The 23,121-nt window shown below is 35.9% G+C and overlaps 1 protein-coding gene across 1 annotated transcript in view; it reads right to left on the bottom strand.

Moving 5' to 3' along the window:
• RGS22 (regulator of G protein signaling 22) overlaps nt 1-23,121 on the bottom strand; it is a 971,253-nt gene that overhangs the window by 100,997 nt on the left and 847,135 nt on the right. Inside the window, exon 25 of the mRNA XM_044065939.1 lies at nt 7,220-7,340. Coding sequence (XP_043921874.1) covers nt 7,220-7,340 — 121 coding nt within the window. The remainder of the gene's footprint in view (nt 1-7,219; nt 7,341-23,121) is intronic.

The following is a 23,121-nucleotide window of genomic DNA, read 5'->3' as shown; positions in this document are numbered from 1 at the left end:
AGCCTTGCTCATGTGATGAGAAACAAATGGCCCAATTGACAAGCAGGGGAGCTGATGATCAAAAGATGGCATGGACAAAAAGTACAAAAAATATAGTTTAGAATAAAAGGAAGGGATTTTAAAATCTTTCTATAGACAGCTTGATTAAAAAAAGCTATATGGCACATTTTAGTGGGAAGAAGAAGACATAAAAAAATCTAATTCCTGCAATATGAAATGACATCCAGACTTGTAACAGTCACAAATTTTCTTCACAGTGTAGAAATATAGGTGTGTGTGTGCGTGTGTGTGTGTGTGTGTGTGTGTGTGTGTGTGTATGTGTGTGTGTGTGTGTGTGTGTGTGTGTGTGTAGATATATATATATATATATATATATATATATATATATATATATATATATATATATATATATATATATATATATATTTATTTATTTTTTATCTTAAACTAAATCTCTGGCTTCCATGTTCTCTCAACCCTGGATCCTCCTGTGACTCCCTGCCATGTGCCCTGGATGTGAACCTTCCCTGGGTGGGCCCCTGGCTCTTCGGGAAATCAACCTCAACAGTACTCATTCCTAAGGCCATGGAGCAAAGGATCCACTGGGAAACAATGAGCATGAAGAATGAATCCTGGGAACCATTACTCTTGTGATGACTGGTCAATGTCCCTAGCTGTAGAGATGCCTAGTGCAGTATCATCAGGGGATTGTCACTGGCCCCATGTGTCATATTGGGGTGTCCTGCAAAGCTCCTGGTTTCCTCCAGAGGTTGCACAGGCATGGGCTTTCCCCTCCTCCTCCTTCACCCTGGGATAGGAGAGTGGGCCATTGGCCACTTTATCCTATACCCCACAGCCATCCCTCCTTATGTCATGAGTCCATTCCCAAGCTCAGATCATCAGTGGCGCAGATAGCTATTGTAACTCTGCATCATTGGGCTGGTCTGTATTATGACCTTTGAATGAAATGAAATTTGAATCTTTTTCTTCTTTTGGTGCTGATGATGGCAAATTTCCCCACAATCCAGTATTGGACGCACTTTTGCTTCTGTATTCCCCCAACATAATCAACTCTGAGGTCACTGCACCTTGGGTAAAGGGATATTATCCTGCAAATACCTCTATTCAAACAACACACATTTCTGTGAAATACAAATTATTAGCTACATGGTAATCCATCAAACATTCTGCTACTATACAAATTTTGTGAGCAAGTACATTGCTGTACAGACATTTTATATACCTAGCCACTATCGTTATTTTGTAGATGATAGTTCAGATTAAAATTAAAAGCAGAATCCTGTGGCATTCCCTCTTAGACAGACTCATCCAAAAAGCACTCACTCAATCATTCATGCCTAGCATGGCAACCAATGAACATAAGGCAAAGAATCAGTTCTGAAGTGGATAGCAGTCCATTGCAGGAATTTACTCAAATGCACACATCTCACCCACCTGAAGCATACATTTGGATAATGGGAGTAAACTAGAGTCCCTGACAAAGTTCAACTTAGACACTGGGAGGACATGTAGACTCCACACAGAAAGCACCTAAGTTGGGAACCAAATCAGAGAAGCAAACTGCGTGTGACATCAATGCCAGCCAATGTAGTGCCCCAGAAAAAAATACATTTTATTTATTTTACAGTTTGTTTACCAGGATAGTCGAAGGAGCCCATTTTCAATGGAGTCCTGCGGAGAAAGGCTCCATTAAGGTTATTAGACAAACACACCAACAAAATGTTACAAAGTATATAAAATTTGTAATATACAATGAAATAAGAGATGTACTAACAAAATAAATAATAGTATAAAATGTTTTTAGAGGGCAATCAAGGGTACTATCTATATGTATATATATTTACATAGTCTACACAAGTGAACTTCACAAGTCAGATTACAAAAGAAACAAGAAACAGAGAAGAGGGAAATTAACAACTAATAGGTAGAGAGAAGATATAGGTATAGAAGAAAGAAGTAAGGAGCATAGATATAAAATTAGGTAGGAATCTAGACAGTGGGGATCAGAGCTGTGAAAATTGATAAAAAGAGTAGGTGGAGTGTGGAGAAGTAGAGGTGAGGGATCAGAGTTATGAGAAATTAGAGGAAAAGAGATAAGTAGGATATGGTTAAGTAGAGGAGAGTCAGGAGGGGTGGGAGCAGGAGCATTTCCAAAGGGAAGACAGCTGGAAGACAGGTAGGAATGCAGCAAGGTTTTGAAGGTGGAGTGGTTGTTGGTGGTACGAATTTGTGAAGGAAGGGAATTCCAGAGCCGGGATAGAGAGAAGGACAAAAGGAATTTGCCTGGAGTTCGAGCAGGTTTGTGTACTTCAAGCAGGTTTTGATTGTTTAACCTGAGCAGTCTATCAGGTTGATGCAATTGGAGGAAGGAGTCAAGGGAAGAGCAGAGAAAGAGTTTAAAGATGAGTTAATGTGCATAAGAAGGTTGGATGAAGGAGAGATGTTGAGGTAATTCAAGCCAATTTAGGTTGCAAAGGGCATTACAGTGGTGAGTGTAGGATTTGGCACCAGTAGCAAAATTTGAAATTTTGTTACAGCACGAAGCTAGTTTAGTCTTTAGACCAGACTGGAGATTACTAAGGAGGGGGGCACCATACAAGAGGGAGGGTATGAGGTAGGTGGTAGAAAGGACATATTTGGTTGAGGGAGTAAGGAAGTGGTTGTGACAGTAGAGTAAGCTTATTTTTTGGTTGGTTTTCTTTATATTGGTGTGGAGATGAATGTCAAATTTAAGTTGTTCATCAATAGTGACACCTAGTAGCTTTGTATGGGATACGATTTCTATAGAGATCCTGTTTTTGGCTATTTATGGAGAAAGAGTTGTCAATTTTACTATACTTTGAGGGGTGAATATCATAATTTTGGTTTTTGAAGCATTTAGTGGTAGAGGATTTTTTTAACATCCAGTTCTCAGTGGATAGGAAGGCTTCTTGGGTTAGTTTCTGTAGTATGGGGAGGGTTTCAGCAGAGCAGATTATCACAGAGTTGTCTGCATATTGGACAAGCCTGACATTAGGAATATACTGGTGGACGTCATTTATAAATATATTAAATAGGGCCTAACATGGACCCTGTGGTACTCCTGTGAAGGTGTCAAGGAAAGGGGCAGTACAGTTTTTCCACTTGACCGATTGCTGCCTATTGGAGAGGTAACTGGAGAACCATTTGATAGAGGATATGTTAAGATGAGAGAGTTTAGACAAGAGGAGGCGGTGTGAAATTGTATCCAAGGCCTTGGACAAATCGAGTAGGAGGGTAGATACAATACTGCTGGAGTCACGTGCAGAACTGACAGTTTTGAAGAAGGAGATTAGAGCTGTGGTGGTGCTGTGTCCAGGCCTGAAACAGTGTTGTGTGGGGTTAAGCAGATGGTTATCAAGTAGGTAGGGTAGTAGTTGTAGATGAATGCATTTTTCTAAGACTTTTGAGATAGTGGACAAAATGGCAATTGGCCAGAAGTTAGAGATTTCAGTATTGTTTCCCCCTTTATGAAGGGGGATGATAAAGGCTTTCTTCCAGAGTATTGGTACATAAGATTCTTGGATTGACTGGTTTATTAGGATGGAGATGGGGAAGGCTATGTTGTTGGCAGTTAGCTTAAGGAAGTTAGATGGAAGGTCATCAAGGGCATTTGAACATGGCTTCAAATTATGTAGTAGTTTTTTATGGTAGAAATAGGAACATTTGAAGATTGGAGAGTGAAAGGATGGAGTTGGGAAGTTTTGTTGCTCGAGGAGGGTGAATTAGGGGAGATAGGAGATTGCAGGCTAGGTATACTAGTTTTAAAATATGTAGTGAGTTTAGCTATAGAGTCAATGAAAAGGAAGTTAAATTAGGTAGCTAAGGAGAGATCAGAGGTGTGAGGGTCAGGGCATGGGTTTACTTGTTTACCAGGATGGAGGAGGGTAGAGATGCTATTCCAGAACTTTTTAGGGATAGTTTTGTGGTTGTTTTGGAGTAAAGAGTAATAGGATTTTCAGTCACAGGCTATATGTTGTTTGACTTTGTTTCAATGTTGCTTATAGTCAGTTACGGAGGAAGAAGATTTGTGTTTCTGGTAGTTTTTCCATGCTTTGTCCTGGAGGTGCATGAAGGTTATAGTCTCTTTGGTTAACCAGGGGGCTGTATTGTATTTAATTCTTTTAGTTCTAATGGGAGCAAAGCTATTTAACAGGTTGATGAAAGCAGTATTGAAGTAAATCACTGCATCATCCAAGGGGAGGGATTTTTAGAGGAGCCCAGTTAGTATGTTTTAGTGAGTCAGTGAAGGATTGAGGGTTGAAGTTTTTAAGAGAGTGAGTGGAAATACAGTTATGAGACAGGTGTAAAGAGGTAGGTGAGCGATAAGAGAAGGCAGGGAGGTGATCACTAAGAGAATCAGGTAGGGTACCCTTATCAGAGACAGTATGGGGGTGTGAGACTAGTATCTAGTCCAGGGTGGTTCCAGAGGAGCTGTCTTTAGACGGTCTAATAGGTGAGTTGATTAGCTGGGTAAAGTTATAGAGGTTTAGATTGTGTGAGGTAGAGGGGGATAGAATGGTGGGCCAATTTATATAACATCACCAAGAATTACAGTTTCATTGCTAATGTTAGATGAGAACCAGGAGAGGATTTCCTAGAGAATAGGTATATTGTCTCCGGGTGGAATGTATAGAGAAGAAATACATATTTTTGTGTTTATTTATATTTAAGAGGGTCAGGGTTAGATCAGCAGTACTAAATTAGGGTACTGGTTTAGTATAAGGAGTTACAGATAGGGAGGAAGAAAACAGTAGGGCTGATCCACCACCTTTCTTGTGGGTTCTGTCATATCTTATGATATTATAGTTGGGAGGGGTAATTTTGTGGTCTTTAATATGAGGTTTTAACCATATTTCATTGATAGCTAGGATGTTAGGGTGCTTGTGGAGAAGCCAGGCATGGAGGCTGGGTAATTTGTTACATAAACTTTGAATGCTTAATGTTGCAAAGAGAAGTGATTTATTTGGGGGGTGATGAGGGTGAGTTGGAAGGGAGATTGACAGAAGGCCCAGGGCTGGGTTGAATGTCACCTGAGAGGAGAATAGAGATAAGTTGATGAATGTGGGAGAAAAGGAATCTGGAGAGTTTAGCACTTGTCAAGAGTCAAGGTGGTACTTAAGGTAGGGTGTGAAGGGGGCTACGTTTTTATTATAAGTAATACGTTTAGTAGGAAAGAGAAAAATTGCATGGTGACTGAAGAGGTATGGAGAGATAAAATTAGTGGGGGGTGACTCTTGTACATGGTGTGAAATGGTGGTGTGAAAGGGGAGGAGTGGTGTATGGTAGGGAGACGAGTGAGGTGGTGAAGGCAGGAGAGGAAGAGGGGAAGTAGTATAACTGTGAGACTGATTGTATGCTTGAGTGGCATGATGATGTTTTAGGTGTGTAAGGTGTAGTGGAGGTAAGAAGAATTGGTGGATACGTGTAAGGCATAGTTATTTTATAAAGGCAGGACTAGTGAGAAGAGTAGTATGTGGGAAGGGGCTACAGAGGTGTGGGTGAGTTGTTTGTATAGACTGGGAAATAGGAAGAGAGAAATGAAGGAAGTGGGTGGGGAGAAGTGAGAATAGGAGGGGAAATATGATTAGGTGGTTTAGAGTGGGAGTGGTTGTGGGGCTATAAGGGTCAAAATGCTGGGGTGGGTGAGATTTGGGGGCAGGGAAGGGGAGCGGAGTGAGCCAAAAGGGTGAACTGATACACTGTGTTACAGCTTTTAATCTTACAGAAAGCAAATGTTGTTAGAAAGCTCTTTAAGGTTGAGTAGAGCTAAAGGAATTGGGACTGAACTAAAGTTTTGTTTTGGAATAGTTTTAATCTTAGACTCTGGAGCTCACCTGTTCATATACAGAGGGAATAAAGATCTTATACAATTAGTAGAGTATGTTGCTACCTAGTGGCCAATTTGATTAAAGATCTTCAAGTTGGAAGCTGAATGGAGATCAATGTAGCTGTGCTCACCTTACAATGACATTCACAAAGTAAGAGAAAATTGTTAAAAACAATTCAATGATATTCACCTGATGATTAATTGTAAAGGAAGGTTTGTGTATAAAAGTTGAGATTTCATAGGGCTGATTTGAGCTTTTGCTGAAACTTTACTTCAGAACCGAAGGTGTGGGAGGTGCGATCCCTTGGCTTGTGGATGGCCTGGGAAAACTGCAGAAGAGAAAAAATAGACAGAGTGTGAGCAGAAAGTGAATAGTACAGTTCTAGGAGAAATGGAGACAAACTGAGAGACAGTAGAGGATATGAGAGTGATGGAATGATTATCAGAACACAGAGAGTGGGTACAAGAAATGGTACAGTAAGCGGGTACATAGATAAATGTCCAGGGAAGAGTAAAGAATCACAAAAAATACGAAATGTGTCTAGGCAGATCATAACAGACAAATTTAACAACATACTAAGTCTAATAGGTTAAAGTAGCACCGTAGTTAGGAAATATACTGATTAGAATGTGTAACAAATGCTGTGTTTCTGCTTTTCAAATACCAAACAAACAAACAACGGCATGTTTCTGCTTACAAATACCAAGTATGTTTCTGCTTTCAAAACCAGTTAGCACTATAGCTAGGTGAGATGCAGGTTAGAGTTTGCAACAAACACTATTTCTGCTTTTCACATACCAAATAAACAAACTGTATGTTTCTCCTTACTAATGGCAGGTATGTTTCTGCTAACTAATACCAACTGAAATTATAGTTAGGTAACAAACACTATTTCTGCTTTTCAAATACCAGATACCAAATAAACAAACTGCATGTTTCACCTTACTGATAGCAGATATGTTTCTGCTAATACCAATTAGAACTGTAGTTAGGTAAGCTACTGGCTAGAATTTGTAACAAATGCTGTGTCTCTGCTGTTTGTGTACAAAATAAACAGCAACTGTATGTTTTTCCTTACTAATACTAAATGCAGAATACTGTGGAGCAATTATCAATAAAGGCACTGTCTATGAAGCCACTCTAGCTTCCTAGGTAAGGTTAGATATGTAAGTATGCATATACACACTGGAGTAACCACAAAGCTCTACATATACAATGAGCAATAAAAAAGCATCACAGTTTTGAGACAGTATGTAAATATAGTAAAACAAAAGAAACACATACTTGAATGTGAATGACAGTACTCACTAGTTTAGAACAGCTCAGCTAGAATCACAAATTCATTTTACCTGCAGATAATGAGGAAGAGGTAGAAGAAAGAATAGATTTTCTCTCCAGTTCACTTTGCATTTGGCTTAGCATCTTTTCCTGTTCCAGTGCTTCTATGTATTTAGAATAAGACCAAGAAATCTGAAAAAAGAATGACCAAAACTGTCAAAACAACATCTGCAAGAACATCAATATTAAGAATTTGTAAACCAGCCATGTCTGCCCCAGACACAAACAAGCCCCCATCGTCAGGTTGAATCAGTAAGGTACGTTTTATAAAATATGCTCATAAAGTTTATGGCCAGAGCTTGTTATCAACTGGTATGCCTGCTGGTTAAGTATCATAAGCCTATGACATGCTCTGGTCCTAGCAAACTATTACAAATCCATAATTTTTGTATAGTATGCTATGGTTGTCTAAAGCTTTAAGAAAGATTTTGTACACTCATGCAAAAATGTCAGTGTAGTTTGCACAAAGCTATGAATGTACATCAGAAGGGGGCTTATTTCACTACTGATGAAGATGAGCTAATGGTCATACAGACAGTTTAATATGTATGACTTACTGTTCAGCTGTCTAAGTGTTCATTTTATATATGCATGCACACTCTCATGCTTGTTTAGTAAAGGAAGTAGATAGGGACAGTGACACAAATCATTCACTCTGTATTTATTATACGTTAGACTTATATATATATATATATATATATATATATAAAACACACACACACACACACATATATATATATATATATATATATATATATATATATATATTATGTAGGGAATTTTAGGAATGTGAACTGGAAGTATATTTACTGATTAGTTGTTTATAGAAGAACACAGTAAAAGAAACAGTATGCCAATAATCCCCATTAAGTGTTCCATACTCACATCGTCCAAGTATAAACATCTTAGCAAACCAACCCAAAGTATAATCAAGGGACACAGAGTTTATGGCACAGTAGCTATTAACTCCAAATTTAATTACAGAAAAAAAGTTACATTACACTGTATTTATGCCCCAAAAGAAGGTTATAGAATTCTAAGTTTGAATCTTATCTTTAAGATGTAAGACCCTTCTAATATGTTTACCTGGAAGTAACTGAAAACATATGTTTCAACTGGCTATATAGCAATTTCAAGAGCAGAGCAATAGCTATGTTACCTAGCACACATCCCTTCCCCTCAGATGAGCTAAAAGCAAATAAATAAATAAATAAATAAACAAATTAATACAAAAAAGCAGTTGCTACAGTCTACATCACACAAAGAGTGCTACAGCACTACAGTTTGAAAAATAAACAAGGTATTTTTACTTTTAAATTGTAGCAAACTGTTTCTTACATTTGTAGCAAGCATTTGCAATAGCTTGTATCACACACAGGGTGCTACAGTTTTCAGTTTTGACCACAAATTCAGTATTGAAATTTTAATACCAGAATGCATAGAACAGCAATCAGGATTGCCTGACTGTGCACCCTAACACTTTTTGCCAAGGACGGCTGCCCCTTTGCCCCTCATTTGCTACACTAATTTTCATGAGTAGGCTTCTAGGCTTGTTATAAAGTGCACAGCATAAAAGAAGCTCATCTAGTCTAATCATATTTGCTAATACCTTTAATTTGCCTACTAAATCACTATAAAACGATTAGCTAGTGTTGAACTAATTGGGAAGATCAAATTAATGCCAGTAGTTGACTGCATCAGTAAACATGTTTCTGCAACAAACCACAAACAGCCATCTTGACATATGTCAACACCCCTTACCAGTTACTGTTATCAATCCCCTTTTCCCTATTTTATGTGGGGTCAGAGGTGTCATGTCAACTGTCACCATCTCTTTTGATTTATTCCCACTCTACTACCTTCCTTTGACAGTCATGCCTGATTATTACAGGTCTTTTGTTACATAATCCATTTTTCTCTCTTGGCTGGACACCTTTATCTCCTCTTGCCTTCTTACTGTCTCTCCAAATCTGCTTTACCAAATCATCTTTTGCTTTTCTTCACATTACTGAGCCACCATAATCTATTCTTGACCTTCTCTCTGACTATGTCTACTTTAGCCTCCACTTTGAAGACCTCATTTCTTCATTTATTCCATGGTGTGCATCCTACTATCCATCTCTGTCACTTCATTTCCATCATTTCAACCTTCCTTGACTACTTTGCCATTGCTGTCCAGGTGTCTATGCCATACAAAAAGTACTGGTTATACTACTGTTTTGTATACTTTGTTTTTCAGCTTGTTTGGCATTCTTCTAACATGCACTACCCCTGACACATTGTGCTACTTGGCTACAGAACCTCTAATTTTAATTTTGACCTCTTCATTCAGACTTCCCTTCTTCCTGGCCATACCTCCCATTGTATTGAAAGCTGCTAATCCATACAAATATTTCCCTATATCTCAATTTTCAGCTTCCTGTGACTTCCCTCATTTGCTGCCACATATACTGTCACGATATAACAAATTGTTCTTCCAACAGGTCTTCTTATACATTAATTCCATCCAATCAATCATCTACAAAAAATCTAAGATTAAATATTGTGAATAAGGTGTGTTCAAAAAAAAGAAAAACTGGGTGGTGCTATTAAATGTGTAATTAAATCCATAAGGTCCTGTTCCGTGCTATCCCATACAAAGAACACATCATCACCACAAACCCGGCATGTATTTGATGATCTCTCTAATCTTAAATTGTCTAATAGATATACAACAATCTTGCTAGATCAACAGATCAAATGACGAATCTATTAACAACAGACTTTTAGTGTCCTTGGATGTTAGATCACTTTTACATCAATTCCCAATAATATAGGAATTGAATATGGACAAAAGACTATAATATTAGAAAGACTCAGATTGGAGATATGATTGATTAGTAATACCATATATACAATAGACACACACAGAAAAGAAAGATTATTGAACAACTGAAAAGATCAGAAAGTGATGAAAAGATCAGAGATTGGGTAGACTCTAGACCATATTTAATACACAGAATATGAAGTCACTGAAACGGCTGCTATGCTATGATGAGAATAGAACAAAGAGAATAAAAATCTGAATATATATATATATGGACTTATTATTATATAAATGCTGAATGAAAGTGTTGCATTATTTTTTTAGATATTTAGTTTGTTGTGCACACACACTTATGATGTATATAGTTGTATATGATATGTATATAATATGCACACATAGCTATTTAGGGCTTAATGATATGTCTTCAGGATTCAATGTTGTTTTATAATATACTATTGGCTTGTAAACATATAAAAAAAAATTTTTTTATTAATGTATTGCATATGAATGCTGATATATCTGTATATCTTAAATGCTTAATATTAATTGTAAGCACTATTTAAATACAGAGCAATGTTTTTTTTTTGAAGTTCGTGATGAAGTTGTAGACCAACCAAAAGCGCTTTAACTTTGGATCCTTTTGCATCTTGACATATACTGTCTTGTCTGAACTTCATTTCATCACATATACCTTCAGTTTTGTCTTGTAGGCATCTTTTAGTTACTGAAATTCCTGTTCAGTCTCGGTTTGTATTGTCATATTGCCATGTATGTAGCAGCTTTGTTGATCTGTCACCTAGAATCTGCTTGCTTATGTAGTCATGAGTGTTTATAAATTTATTTATTTTGTTCCTCGCCTTAGATTTGAGGTGACATATCTTGGAAATGCAAAGGACAGCCGATAACCTAGCTATGTCTATGGTAGGCAGTCCATCACCAGTATGAAAAGGAATGGACTTGGAGCTGAACTCTGATGCACACCCACTCCCATATGAAAGCCTCACTATGAGTCCAAATACTGTTCAAACTTGTATTACTCAGTCCTTCTGTATAGCCTGCACTAATTCTACCAATGTTTATGGGTCTTCAAACCATCACATGATTGCCCAAATCAGCTTTCTTGAGACCTCATGATATGTTTCCTGCAAGTCCAGAAATGATCAGTCAGACTCTTTCCTCATCTCCTGCTTCATCTCTGTTAGTTACCTCACTCCTAGCATTGTTTCCATGTTGTTGAGTTCATCTCCTACACAACCTTTAGTTATATAATGTATATTGCCAAAGTGGTTAACATCTTCTCCTCCCAGACTCAAGGTACAGGGTTCAGTATTGACTTCTGATCACTGTGTGGAGATTTTATGTTCTCCTCATATCCATATGGGGTTCTCCCAAAAACATGCTGGGTGTTTCCACCTCAACAATGGAAGGTACTAGGCTCAAATGCAGCCTTCAAATTGACTATGAAAGTTCTGTCAACAGAAACCATCCTAAAATAAAGAGTCATGGACAGCAGCATAGATTCTAGATGGGGACTATCTGGGGAACAGCTGTGTGGATCATCTGCTTTAGGCATTAAATCTGGTGTGCAGCATCCTCTAGACAGGACAGCACAGAGCACAGGTTGCATACTGCATCAGGACTAGTCACCCTGACATATAAAAATTGGCACTATGTGATTTGGTGACATCAGTATCCCATACCAATGAAACAAAAGTATCCTATATAGTATGTATTTTGATTACAAATACACATACTATGAAACCTGCAGTCCACAGAAGCAGGGTACAGACTGCAAAGAATTAATTAATCTCTTACAAATCACTAAGAACTCAATGCGCAAAACACCCTTTTCCTATATTACAACCAGAAAAAGTTCTGAACAGCTGTTTTTACAACAGGTCTTTCAAATACTTCAGCAGCGTCCTGCTCAGAATCGACTTGCACCTGTTCAGTTACTAACTGAATTTGAACAGAGCAATGACACATATTGGACTTCCAAGATTGCTGCACATTGAGTAACAGATTAATTCTAGCTCTCCCAGTGTGAAAACAAAAACTTAGCAGAGAAAGCCAGTGGACCTAGACTTCTGGGTAAATTTCAATAACTGGCTAGTAAGTGCACTGCCTGGATACCAGGAAAAAAGAAATCCAGAGTACTTGAAGGAAAATCAGCTATAAAATGTGACAAAAAAACCCTGACTGGGAAAAGTACTGTAGTGTTCAGCAAAAAGAAGTGCAAGCTCCAGACATGGCTGCTAGAGACCTAGAGGAAAGTATAAGGCAACTGGTCACAGACCTTATTAAAATAAATGAAACATTGATGGAGTATAGCAAGTGGAACAATAAAAGGCTGGAAAAATGGAAGCAGCTTTAAAAAGATATTCAGATAATGTGATAAAACTGCAAAACTCAGAGGTCAAAATGAGGAAAAGGCTGGCTGAATATGAGACTGCAGGAGACAGAAATGTTTTAAAAAATAATAGAATTATAGGATAGAGCACATAGGGAAAACCTGAGATTTTCAGCTGTGCCAGAGAAGCTGGAAGGAACAGACTGCATTAATTTTATGGAAGCAGAAATAAGCAACTGGACTGTTATTCCACAAAAGGGATTGTTAATGGAAAGGGCACATCTTGTGTATGCTCCAAACCTGGCTATAACAAAACAACCTAGACCTTTAATAGTAAATAAACAATCTTACCAGGAGAAGGAGTTGATTCTGACAAAACTGTGGCAGAAAGACAAATTACTAAAAGTGGGAGACAGCTGAGTTTACACCAGGCAGAAGAGTACATTTATTTCATTATTCAGGGAATGTCAAGAAGCAGGCATCAGATTCAGACTGCTGTACCCATCTATCTTGAAAATATGTTTCCTTGGAGGAACAAAATCACTTTTTGATGAAGTACATGCTAAGGAAGAAATACAAGTTTGTCCAAGAAAAAGTGAGCTGTGAAACAGAAGAAGATTTTGCTTCTTGTTCTTCTGGTAATAAAGACCACAGAGAAACTGTGCCAGTGAAACCTGTTCCAGTGTTTTAACAGAAAATGCTTGAGAGAGGGAAAAAGTAGAAGACATGACTAGAAGAATCGAGAGTACATTGAAAATGAAACAGAGACAGGGTTTAGGAGATGGAGATGAACAGGAATAGAACAAGAAAATTTGGAAATATTGGACTTTATTGGACTCTGTTAAACTTGCAGGGGAGTCTAAGGTATATGCACTACTTCATGTCATTAACATTTGGAGAATACAATCAGCAACTTGGAAAGTGACAAATGTGGAATTACAAAGCAATAATTATATTTTGTGAAACATGACAGATCAAGAAAATCTGGAACTACTAGCCTTGTGTGGACTTTGTTAAACGTGTACAGGACTCTAAATCATATGCCTTACCTCATGTCATTAATATGCAGAAAAATACTCAGGAGAGGGGAAGAGGAGGGAGAAAGTTAACTGTGAGTAAACCGTTTTTTTTTTTTTCTTAATAGCACTATTTAACTAGTGCTTGATTTTCTTTGCATGTTATAATGTAAAACTGCTTTCAGTTATTAGGTGCTCTTGTTTTTTCTTTTTTTTCCCCTCCCTTCTTCTCTCTTTCTCCTTGCTCAGTTTTAAGAAGTGTAGGTACTGCAGTGTTCATCTAGTTAAAACAACATGACAAAAGAAAAATTAGTGTGTACTTTTTCTCATTCTTGCATAGGGGAATTACTAGATTAAGGGCATTAGCTTAATCTAGTAACAAATTTTAAGAGAAAGGAAGGAAATGAAAAATAATATTGAATATTGAAAGAATATTGAATATTATAAGGCTTTTTGTCTCATAAACAGTTTTGTGTCTGTTCTTGTGTCTCTGGCAGACAATCTGATAAAAAGAAATGGCTTGGAGAAAATGTTTTCTGAAAGTATTCAAATAATTTCTCAGCTGGCAGAGCTATAAAGATAAGAAAAAAACAGACAGCACTTAATAGCATCACAGGCTGTACCATGTGTCTTGGATAACTTTTCTTTTAGGTTTTCTCAAGTCTGTGTGTGTGTGTGTGTGTGTGTGTGTGTGTGTGTGTGTGTGTGTGTGTGTGTGTGTGTGTGTGTGTGGCTGTCAGTTTGGAACATTTATTCCAATCAGGAGAGGAAAGCTTCAGTATTTGAAGATGTATATAATTTTGTGTGTTATTATTCAGTTAATAGGTTTTAGGTGGGTATTGGGGCGTGTGCCTATTTTTGTTTGAGGGTTTTCAATAAAACAAAAAAGTTCTGTAAGATGTGACAAAGTCTCAAAGGAGATGACAAGAAACAACTGTATAAAAGATTAACCTGGCAAACAGTACATGCATGTAACACAAAAGCTGGAATTAGACATTTAACAAAAAAGCTGTTATACATAAAAGGTAGGAATAATAATTTCTCAAGAATATGATGCCTTCTATAATGTCTTTAAAAGTTAATGGTCTCACAGATAAATACAAAAAATATAGAGTAGTGAACTATATTAAAAAATATAGAGTGCAAATAGTTATACTACAGGAGACACACTTGGAAAGAACTGAACATGTGAATTTGATAAAGAAAGGTTATTCAGCAGAATACCTGAGGCAAAGGGAGACAGGAGTACTTATATTAATTGCAAGAGGAGCTCTAATAGTAATAGAAAAGGATAAAAAAGACATTAATAGTAGATTTATAGTACAAAGGGGCTACTGGCAAGGGAAGAGGATTACACGTCCATGTATTTATATTTCACCGAAAACTGCTATAATGGAGCTTAATAAAATTCTGGGAGAAATAATCAGCTTTCATCAAGGAATATTACTTATAGGTGGGGAGTGGAATTTGATTTACAACAGTGAAAATGTGTCTGGGTGGCCCATAAGGGAAAATATAATAAAGTATGGTAGATGTTTAAAGAAATTTATGAAAATATTTGGCATGGAAGATGTGAATTCGATACTAGGAGTTCGGAGTAAATTTACAAATTATCCCCAAGATACAAAAACTAGGCTAGGCTAGACAGAGTTTACATTTCACGGGAACATGTGCATTTAATTGAAGGTCTTTCTCTTAAATTTTTTTATTACATTTTAAAATAATAAAAATTAACCAAAACTATATAAAAAAGAAACATACCAAAAATCTTAACTACTCACAATGGACCATGACAAAAATTCTATATATTAAACTAAAACATCAAAACTTATCCAGCAAATCACTTAATTTTAGCCAAGATCTATACTGATGTGTAACATTAGGGATTTTCATTTTTAAGGTTAGTTCTTTTTTTACAAACCTTTTAACCAAACAAACAAATTCAGTAATAGAGTAGTTTTACATTTCCATTTTTTTGTAACAACTTTCCTTGCTATAGCTAATAAGGACCAAAGAAGAGGCACTTGTAATGTAGGGATAGAATCTGGGATTGGAGTGTTAAATAACATCAGACAGTTACATTACAATTATCTGACCACAATTCCTGAGCAAAATTTCTGAACTCAATCCAGAAAATGTTACTATTTTACATTCTATTGTCATATGAGCCCAATATGTATCAGGAACTTCATTACATCTCCAACAATTATTTTGTTCAGATTTTTATATTAGTGCAATTTTACATGCAGCTAAAACAACTCTATGTAGGTATTTCCAAGTATAAATTTTGCAATAACAGAAAATGTAGATTTTCCCTCAGACTTTAGAAATAATCTTTTATCAAAACAGCACAAAAAGTCTCCTGAAGTTAAAGGCTTCCAGAACACCAAACTAATGTAAAAAAGCAAAAACAGCTGAAAGTTCACCACCGTTGTCTTTATTACAATATTGTAATACAGACAACTGTGATGGACTTTCAGCTGTTTTTGCTTTTTAAAATAATCTTTTACCCTTATCTGAAAAAAACATCATTATCAATTTTAGATGAGTACTTCCAAAATGACGAAACTCAGGTAATGAACTCTTTTCTTACAATTCTATATATTATAGATAAATATGATTTATTATTACTTAAATTACTATTGGCTTTAAAGAAAAACTCTAGAATCTTTTGGAATATGTTCTGTTTCAAACTGCATGGAAACTTTAATTTTATCACTAACATATTTTTTCCAAATTTGCATACTCAACCAATTATTTTCCTTCAAACAATGTCTTGCGAGAAGATATCCCGTAGAAGGTATTTTATTACTGTTTTGGAACTGGGGCGAAAAGAATAAATTGGTACCTTTAAGATCCAACATTTTACTTAGACTAAATGCATCTAAACATCCAGTAGTATTAGGTATAGGAAGTAATAAAAACAGTATTTTTTTAAGTATATAATTAGAATTCATAAAACTTTTCAGATTAAGAAGAATATAATCTGTAAAAGGAAAAGAGATGGATTTTTCCTATAATTCATACACACATCCTTTAAAATCCAGTAACATTTATTGAATCCAAATTGCATATGAGAATCCACAACATATTTATTATTAGTAAAAAATCTTTCATGGATAGATTTCCAATTTGAGTGATATGAAAAATTCTGTCATAATGATATGTTAAGAATGATAGATTTGGCATATAATTTAATATTTGGGAAACCTATACCACCTTCCTGCCAACTTTTTATATGCCAATCAAAAGATATTCTTGGTTTATTAGGGAACCATAGAAAATTAGGAAAAAATAGAGTTTAGTTTCTTTAGAATTTTCTTAGAGGGAAGAATAATTAGTGACTGTGTATAAAATAAGATTTTTGGCAAAATTACCATTTTTATCAAAGCTGTCAGTCTTCCATTGTAAAAAAAAGACTTATTCTAGTTTGTAGTTAACTTGGTAACTATATCTATTAAATTATTATAATTCGTTATCAACAATATTTATTTATTTAACAATAGACTTAATAGTAATTAGAGCTAATGTAATTATCAAAAGGTTCCATAGTTAATGTGAATAACAGAGGGAACAATGGACATTCCTGTTTTGAGCCTTTTAAAATTTGAAAGGAGCTAGATGGAAAATAGTCTATTTTAATGAAACAGAACACATTACTATACAGTTTAATTATAAGACTAATAAATTACATGGAAAAATATATTCTTTAAGCACTTTAAACAAATAAGGCCAACTAACAGAACTGAAAGCTTTATCTAAGTCTAAACATATTATCCAAAGTTATTTTATGTTTTTACTAGCTATATCTATTAAAGTATTAAGTCTAATTATATTATCCTGAATCCTTCTATGTAAAATAAAACCAGTCTGGTCATCATTTATTAATCTTGGCATAATGAGATTTAATCTTTTCATAAGACTAGACAAAATGATTTTGTAATCTACATTCAACAACGATATGGGACCATAAGAAGTGCATAATTTAGAATCCTTATCTTGTTTTAGAATAGGTGATACAAGAGAATATCGCCAAGAAGAAGGGATATTTGAAGTAGATTTCACTTTTTCAAAAACTTTTAATAAAACATTTAATACATTATCTGGAGTTAATTTATATAACTCTGGTATTATACCATCCAGAACTGGGGCCTTATTAGTTTTAAGATTAGCAATTTGATCCTTTGATTCCTTAAAAGAAAATGACTTATCAAGTCTAATTTTTGTTCTTTAGTTAACGTACACTGTATATTATACTTCAGAAAGCTATCAGATTCACTACCATCAAAAGTTATCCTCTTATTATTGAATTCCTCATAATAGTTTCAAAAACATTCTAATTTGTCCTTTAAATCAGTTGCTTTTTTATTCATATTTCCTTGTTTAAAAACTATTTCTTTAATATGATTTGTATTCATTCTTATTTTAGATCTGATAGCTAATCTGTGTAAGCTTTTAGAGTTTATTGGATATGATTGCAGTTTCAATGTTTCCAAATTTATTGAAATTATATGATGAAGTATCTCAAGATTTTTCTGATTCAAAAGTTTTAATTCAGAGTTTGCAGCCTTATCATTAGGTTCTAAATTTAACTTCAATTTATCTATATTAGATTGGACAGCATTTAATTATTAGTCCCACTTTCTCCTTTTACATAAACAGCAGTTTTTAATTTTGCCATATAAATAGGCTTTTACAGTGTCCCATAAAATGACTTCTGTAACTTTGCCATTATTATTAAATTCTATAAATTGATCTAATTCATTCAAAACCCATTCTCTAAACAATTTATTGTTGTTATATATGCAGGAAATCTCTGGCAATAAATCAAATTACTAGATTTTAAAGTGAGAGTAGTAATAGCATTGTGGTCAGTTAAAGGGCATGACATTATCAACACATCTTCAATTCTAGTATACAAACCAGTAGAAGTGAAAACTTTGTCAATGATAGTTTGACTGCTAAATCTGTATGAATAATGTGCATAACTAAGATAGCCTGTTGATTTTAAATCATATATATCTCACATATTTAATGAATTTATAAAATGATCTAAATGTTTACTAACCAAGGACAATCTGCATTTTCTATCATTAGCAGTATTCTTATTAGATAAAATACAATTAAAATCACCTGCAATAATCATTTCACCTTTTGCGTATGATCTTATAATATCTACATTTCTCTTAGCAACTTTAGCTCCAGTCCCAGGTATCCAACAGGTATTCACAAACATATAATCTATTTTATTTATTTCTACTACCACCAATCCCAACATCGCATTCTTAGCAAAAAAGATATTTACTACTTTAGACATAGCTACTGAATTTTTACAAAGTATAAAAGTGCCTCTTCTTTTCGATTTAAATTGAGAGGCCACTAGAACTGAATAGTCCTTTAACAACAATCTGTCTACATCTTTGGTTAATAGATGTGTTTCTTATAAGAAAGTTATGTCAGCTTTATGTAACTTCAAGTATTTATTAAAACTACCCCTCTTCAATGGGTTATTAAGACCAATAATATTTAATGAGAGACATTTATAAACAGACATTCAGAAAAAAAATCAGCTTTATTATTATTTATTTATTTAAGCTTTAGAAAATAATATATAATGGTTTAGTGCAAAGAATAAAAACCAAGTACTGATAATATTTGTTATGGCAGATATATTAAGACTAAAGGCAAAAATTCAGTTCTGAAAACATTCAAACTAGTTATCATGAAATAAAAAAATTCCTGGTTTAATGATATAATCATAAAATCCACTCACTAACAGGTCCATTTCACTACCAAAAACTAATCAGTTGATACTATTTTCTACATTAAACAAAATAAGATTATAAATCAAATAATTAAAGCATGCTCAGCACTTAACAATGTATACATCATAAAAGGTATATAATGAAGATTGCAAAACAAGAATGACATGATCGACAGACCACAATGCTTTGCCAGAGATGGCCTGCACCTGTCAGCCTTGGGATTCCGGATACTGGCCACCCCTATAGTGCATTTTTTTAGGCAAGGTTCAAATGACAAATTCACCACAGTAACAGGTACAAGCAAGCAAAATCTGAGGGTAATGCTACTCAATGCTAGAAGTCTAAACCTCAAAATGCATTCACTTGAGGCACTCCTTAAAATGGAGAACATCGATATCTGTGCAGTGACAGAGACCTGGTTCAAGGCCCCAGCGAGCACCCCTGCATTACCAGGGTATAATTCATACCACACCTTTCTGCCACCTAACCTGGACCGAAACACTAAAGGTGGAGGCGTGTCCATATTCATTAAGCATATCCACTCCTCCAGGCTAGTTACTCAGCATAATGCATCCGAGATTATCCAAGTGCAACTAACTTTGGGCAAGACAGCAATCCAAATTGCAACTTGCTACAGATCCCTCACCATGCCCCAGGATTCCCACTCCTCATTTCTTGATACACTGGAAAATATTAGGGTACAACCCAACACCCTAATAATGGGTGAGTTCAACTATCCCACCATTAACTGGGATAACTACTCATGTACCAACTCATTTGCTCAACGTTTTCTGGAATTCATAAATTCCAACGCCTTGAATCAACTTATCCACACCCCAACAGGGGCAGCAATATCCTACACCTGGTCATTACCAACATGGGCAACCAATGTTCCACACCAGAGGTCATTTCCTCATTGGTCAGATCCGACCACAAGCTAATCACCCTAGACATCCACATCCCGCCCCCACCCACCGTTAGGAAAACCACCATAAAAAATTTCTCCAAAGCCAACTTCACGCTTCTTAAGACAGAAGTGGCAAACTTCATGACACCCATGCAGACAGACAATAGAGGTACGACTGCTGAATCCTACACAAATGCACTTTATAAGCACTTACACGAGTGCATGGATCGTGCTATCCCTAACAGAACCAAGATGCTGTCCTCCAAAAAAGGAAGCCAATCTGGTTGTCCCCTGCCATAAACAAACTCTACAACAGAAGAAAGAAACTGTTGCAAAAAAGAGTAAAATCCCATGATTGGAGGAACTCCCTGGTCAGCCTCAGTAAGAAGCTGAGATCCCTCATAAAATCCTCCAAAGTTAGTTATGAAAACAAAATCTCCACTGATTCTAAAGACAACCACAAAGCATTCTATAACTATGTCAAAAATCTCAATGGCAACACTCAGATCTGCTCTGAGTTACAGCACAATGGCACTAAATATACAGAACCCAACATGATGCTATGCAGGTAGGTAGATGCATGGCCGAGCCAAACCAAATAAACAACGAGAGGCCAGCAATAGTCGATCCTGAAGTAAAAAAATAATTATGTCCAATACATATAAATAGCTAAAAATAATCCTTTATTAAACAGACCGGTTTTGGCAACCAATGCCTTCTTCAGTGTATGAAAAAGTCTCCAAAAATCCCAACTATTTATAGACACACCCCACCTGTGAGATTGATGGAAAATACCACCAGTAAATATTTGAAGAAAAAGAAACCAAAATTTATACAACTGTTATACAAAATGAATAAATGCAACCATATCTGGACAATATGTGGCAAATATAAAGACAAATTAAACAAAAAAATAAATTGAGCATAAAAAATAAAAAATAAAAAATATGTTATAAACTGAGCCCAACACATTAAACTAATGCAAAACTAAATTGCAGATAAATAAATACATATCACTTGTGGTATAGTTATGATAAGAACATGTATCATATAAGCTATCATAACCATAAAGAACATCACATACAAAGCCTGAAAAAATCCAATAAATGTTCCAACAGAAAACATGTGGTTAACAAATGATGATATGGCTGAATTCGGAAATCCGTGCTTCATCAAGTGTTCCAATAATATTCCTGCTGCTATGATCGCATCTGGCATGTCCATATACCTTTTGTTCTCCTCCATCGGACCCTATATGACACATTAAAAAACTGTGAAAAAATATGAGAAATAAAGGCATGCAGATAACTATTAACAAATATTAATAGTGATCCATAATGTAAAAAAGATGCCCAAATCAATATATTTAAAAAACAAGAACATAAATTGTACCAACCTAAATCCTCATATTTATAAATGGTCATTTAGTCCTGGAGGGAATAGGGCGCCCAATGTAATGATCCAATGTTGTTCCTTATGAGTAAGTATTTTATGCCATCCCTGGGGATTACTACGATCACTCAGAATTCTATCTATAATTTTAAAAGAGAATTGTGCATCAGGATGTTTCAGATTGTGCCGATATAATGCATTAGTTTCCTTCTTAGTTTTGATGTCAGATCTATGTTCATTGATGCGTGTTCTGAGTGGTCTAGAAGTTTGGCCTACATAAAAGGCTTGACACCGACAAGTTGCCAAATAGACCACCCAACTGCTGCTACAGTTACCAAATATTCTGCATTGATACACCTTGCTGGTGTTACGGCTTGTAAATTCCTTACTTTTGTTGACTTGTTTGCATGAACCACAATGGCCACAAGGGAATGTACCCACTAATACATCCCCTGACATAGTCAATTGTTGATGTATCGCTCCCCCACTTTCTATGTGTTTGAAATGTGAAAATAGAGAGCCAAGAATTCTGCCTCTCCTGTAAGAGAAACAGCACTGTTGATCCAATATTGATCTCAAATGTTCATTGGTCATCAGAATATTCCAATGTCTATTAATGATACCCTTGATAGCATTGGAATTTCTGCCAAAGGTAGTAACAAACCGGATGATATCTGCAGAACAATCCCTAGCTTGAGATTGATATTGTAACAACATTTTTCTCTCAATATTGTTAGTCCAACTCCAGGCATTTAGAATGTCTTGATGTCTGTAACCCCTATTGGCAAACCTATGATAAAGATCCAAGCCACCCCTATCAAAATCACCCTGTGTTGAGCTCAGTTTGATATGCATAAATTGAGACTTAGGGATGTTGCGGATGGTGTGGCCTGGGTGCATGCTAGAAGCATGCAACAAAGTGTTGTATTGAGGGTATTTACGATAAGATCTCGTGTTCAACGTATGATCTGTATTTCTGGTAATGGTAACATCAAAAAAATTGATGCTTTGAAGATCGTATGTTACCGTGAACTCAATTCCCCAAACATTTTGATTAAGGTATTCAATAAATTCCTGTAAATACCTGGCATCTGCCCGCCACACCATCCAGCAGTCATCCAGGTACCTGTGCCAAATGTCTATTTCCACAAGATAGATATTGTGTAGTGGATCATAGATCATGCATTCCTCAAAGAATGCCATGAACAGATCGGCATAAATGGGAGCAAAGGATGCTCCCATAGCCGTACCTTGCAATTGCCAATAGCATTGCTCTTGGAAATAAAAGACATTCTTATTGAGGACATGTTCCGTCATGCAGATAAGCAGCGTATTAAACCTAGGGGAGTATAGAGCAGCCCTGTCTAACCAATATTGTAGGGCCTGTAGGCCAGCCCAATGTGGAATGCTGGTGTATAGGGCATTAACATCCAATGAACACATGATCCATCCCGGCTCAAGTTGACAGTCCTGTATGGTCTGTAAAAATTGAGTCATATCCTGCAGTCTTGCCCTGACAAAACACAACAATGGTTTAAGATATTGAGTAAGAAAGGCAGATAAAGGCTCCATCCAGGACCCAATTCCTGATACAATCGGTCTCCCCGGAGGATTTGTAATGGACTTATGTATTTTTGGAAGCAAATACAAGATTTGCTTCTGAGGATCCTTGACAGT

The sequence above is a fragment of the Protopterus annectens genome, chromosome 3.part0 (assembly GCF_019279795.1).
Source record: "Protopterus annectens isolate FY-2018-M chromosome 3.part0, PAN1.0, whole genome shotgun sequence".
Classification (NCBI taxonomy): Eukaryota; Metazoa; Chordata; order Ceratodontiformes; family Protopteridae; genus Protopterus; species Protopterus annectens.
The sequence above is the reverse complement of the archived record's forward strand: the minus strand, read 5'-3'. Positions and strand labels throughout refer to the sequence as shown.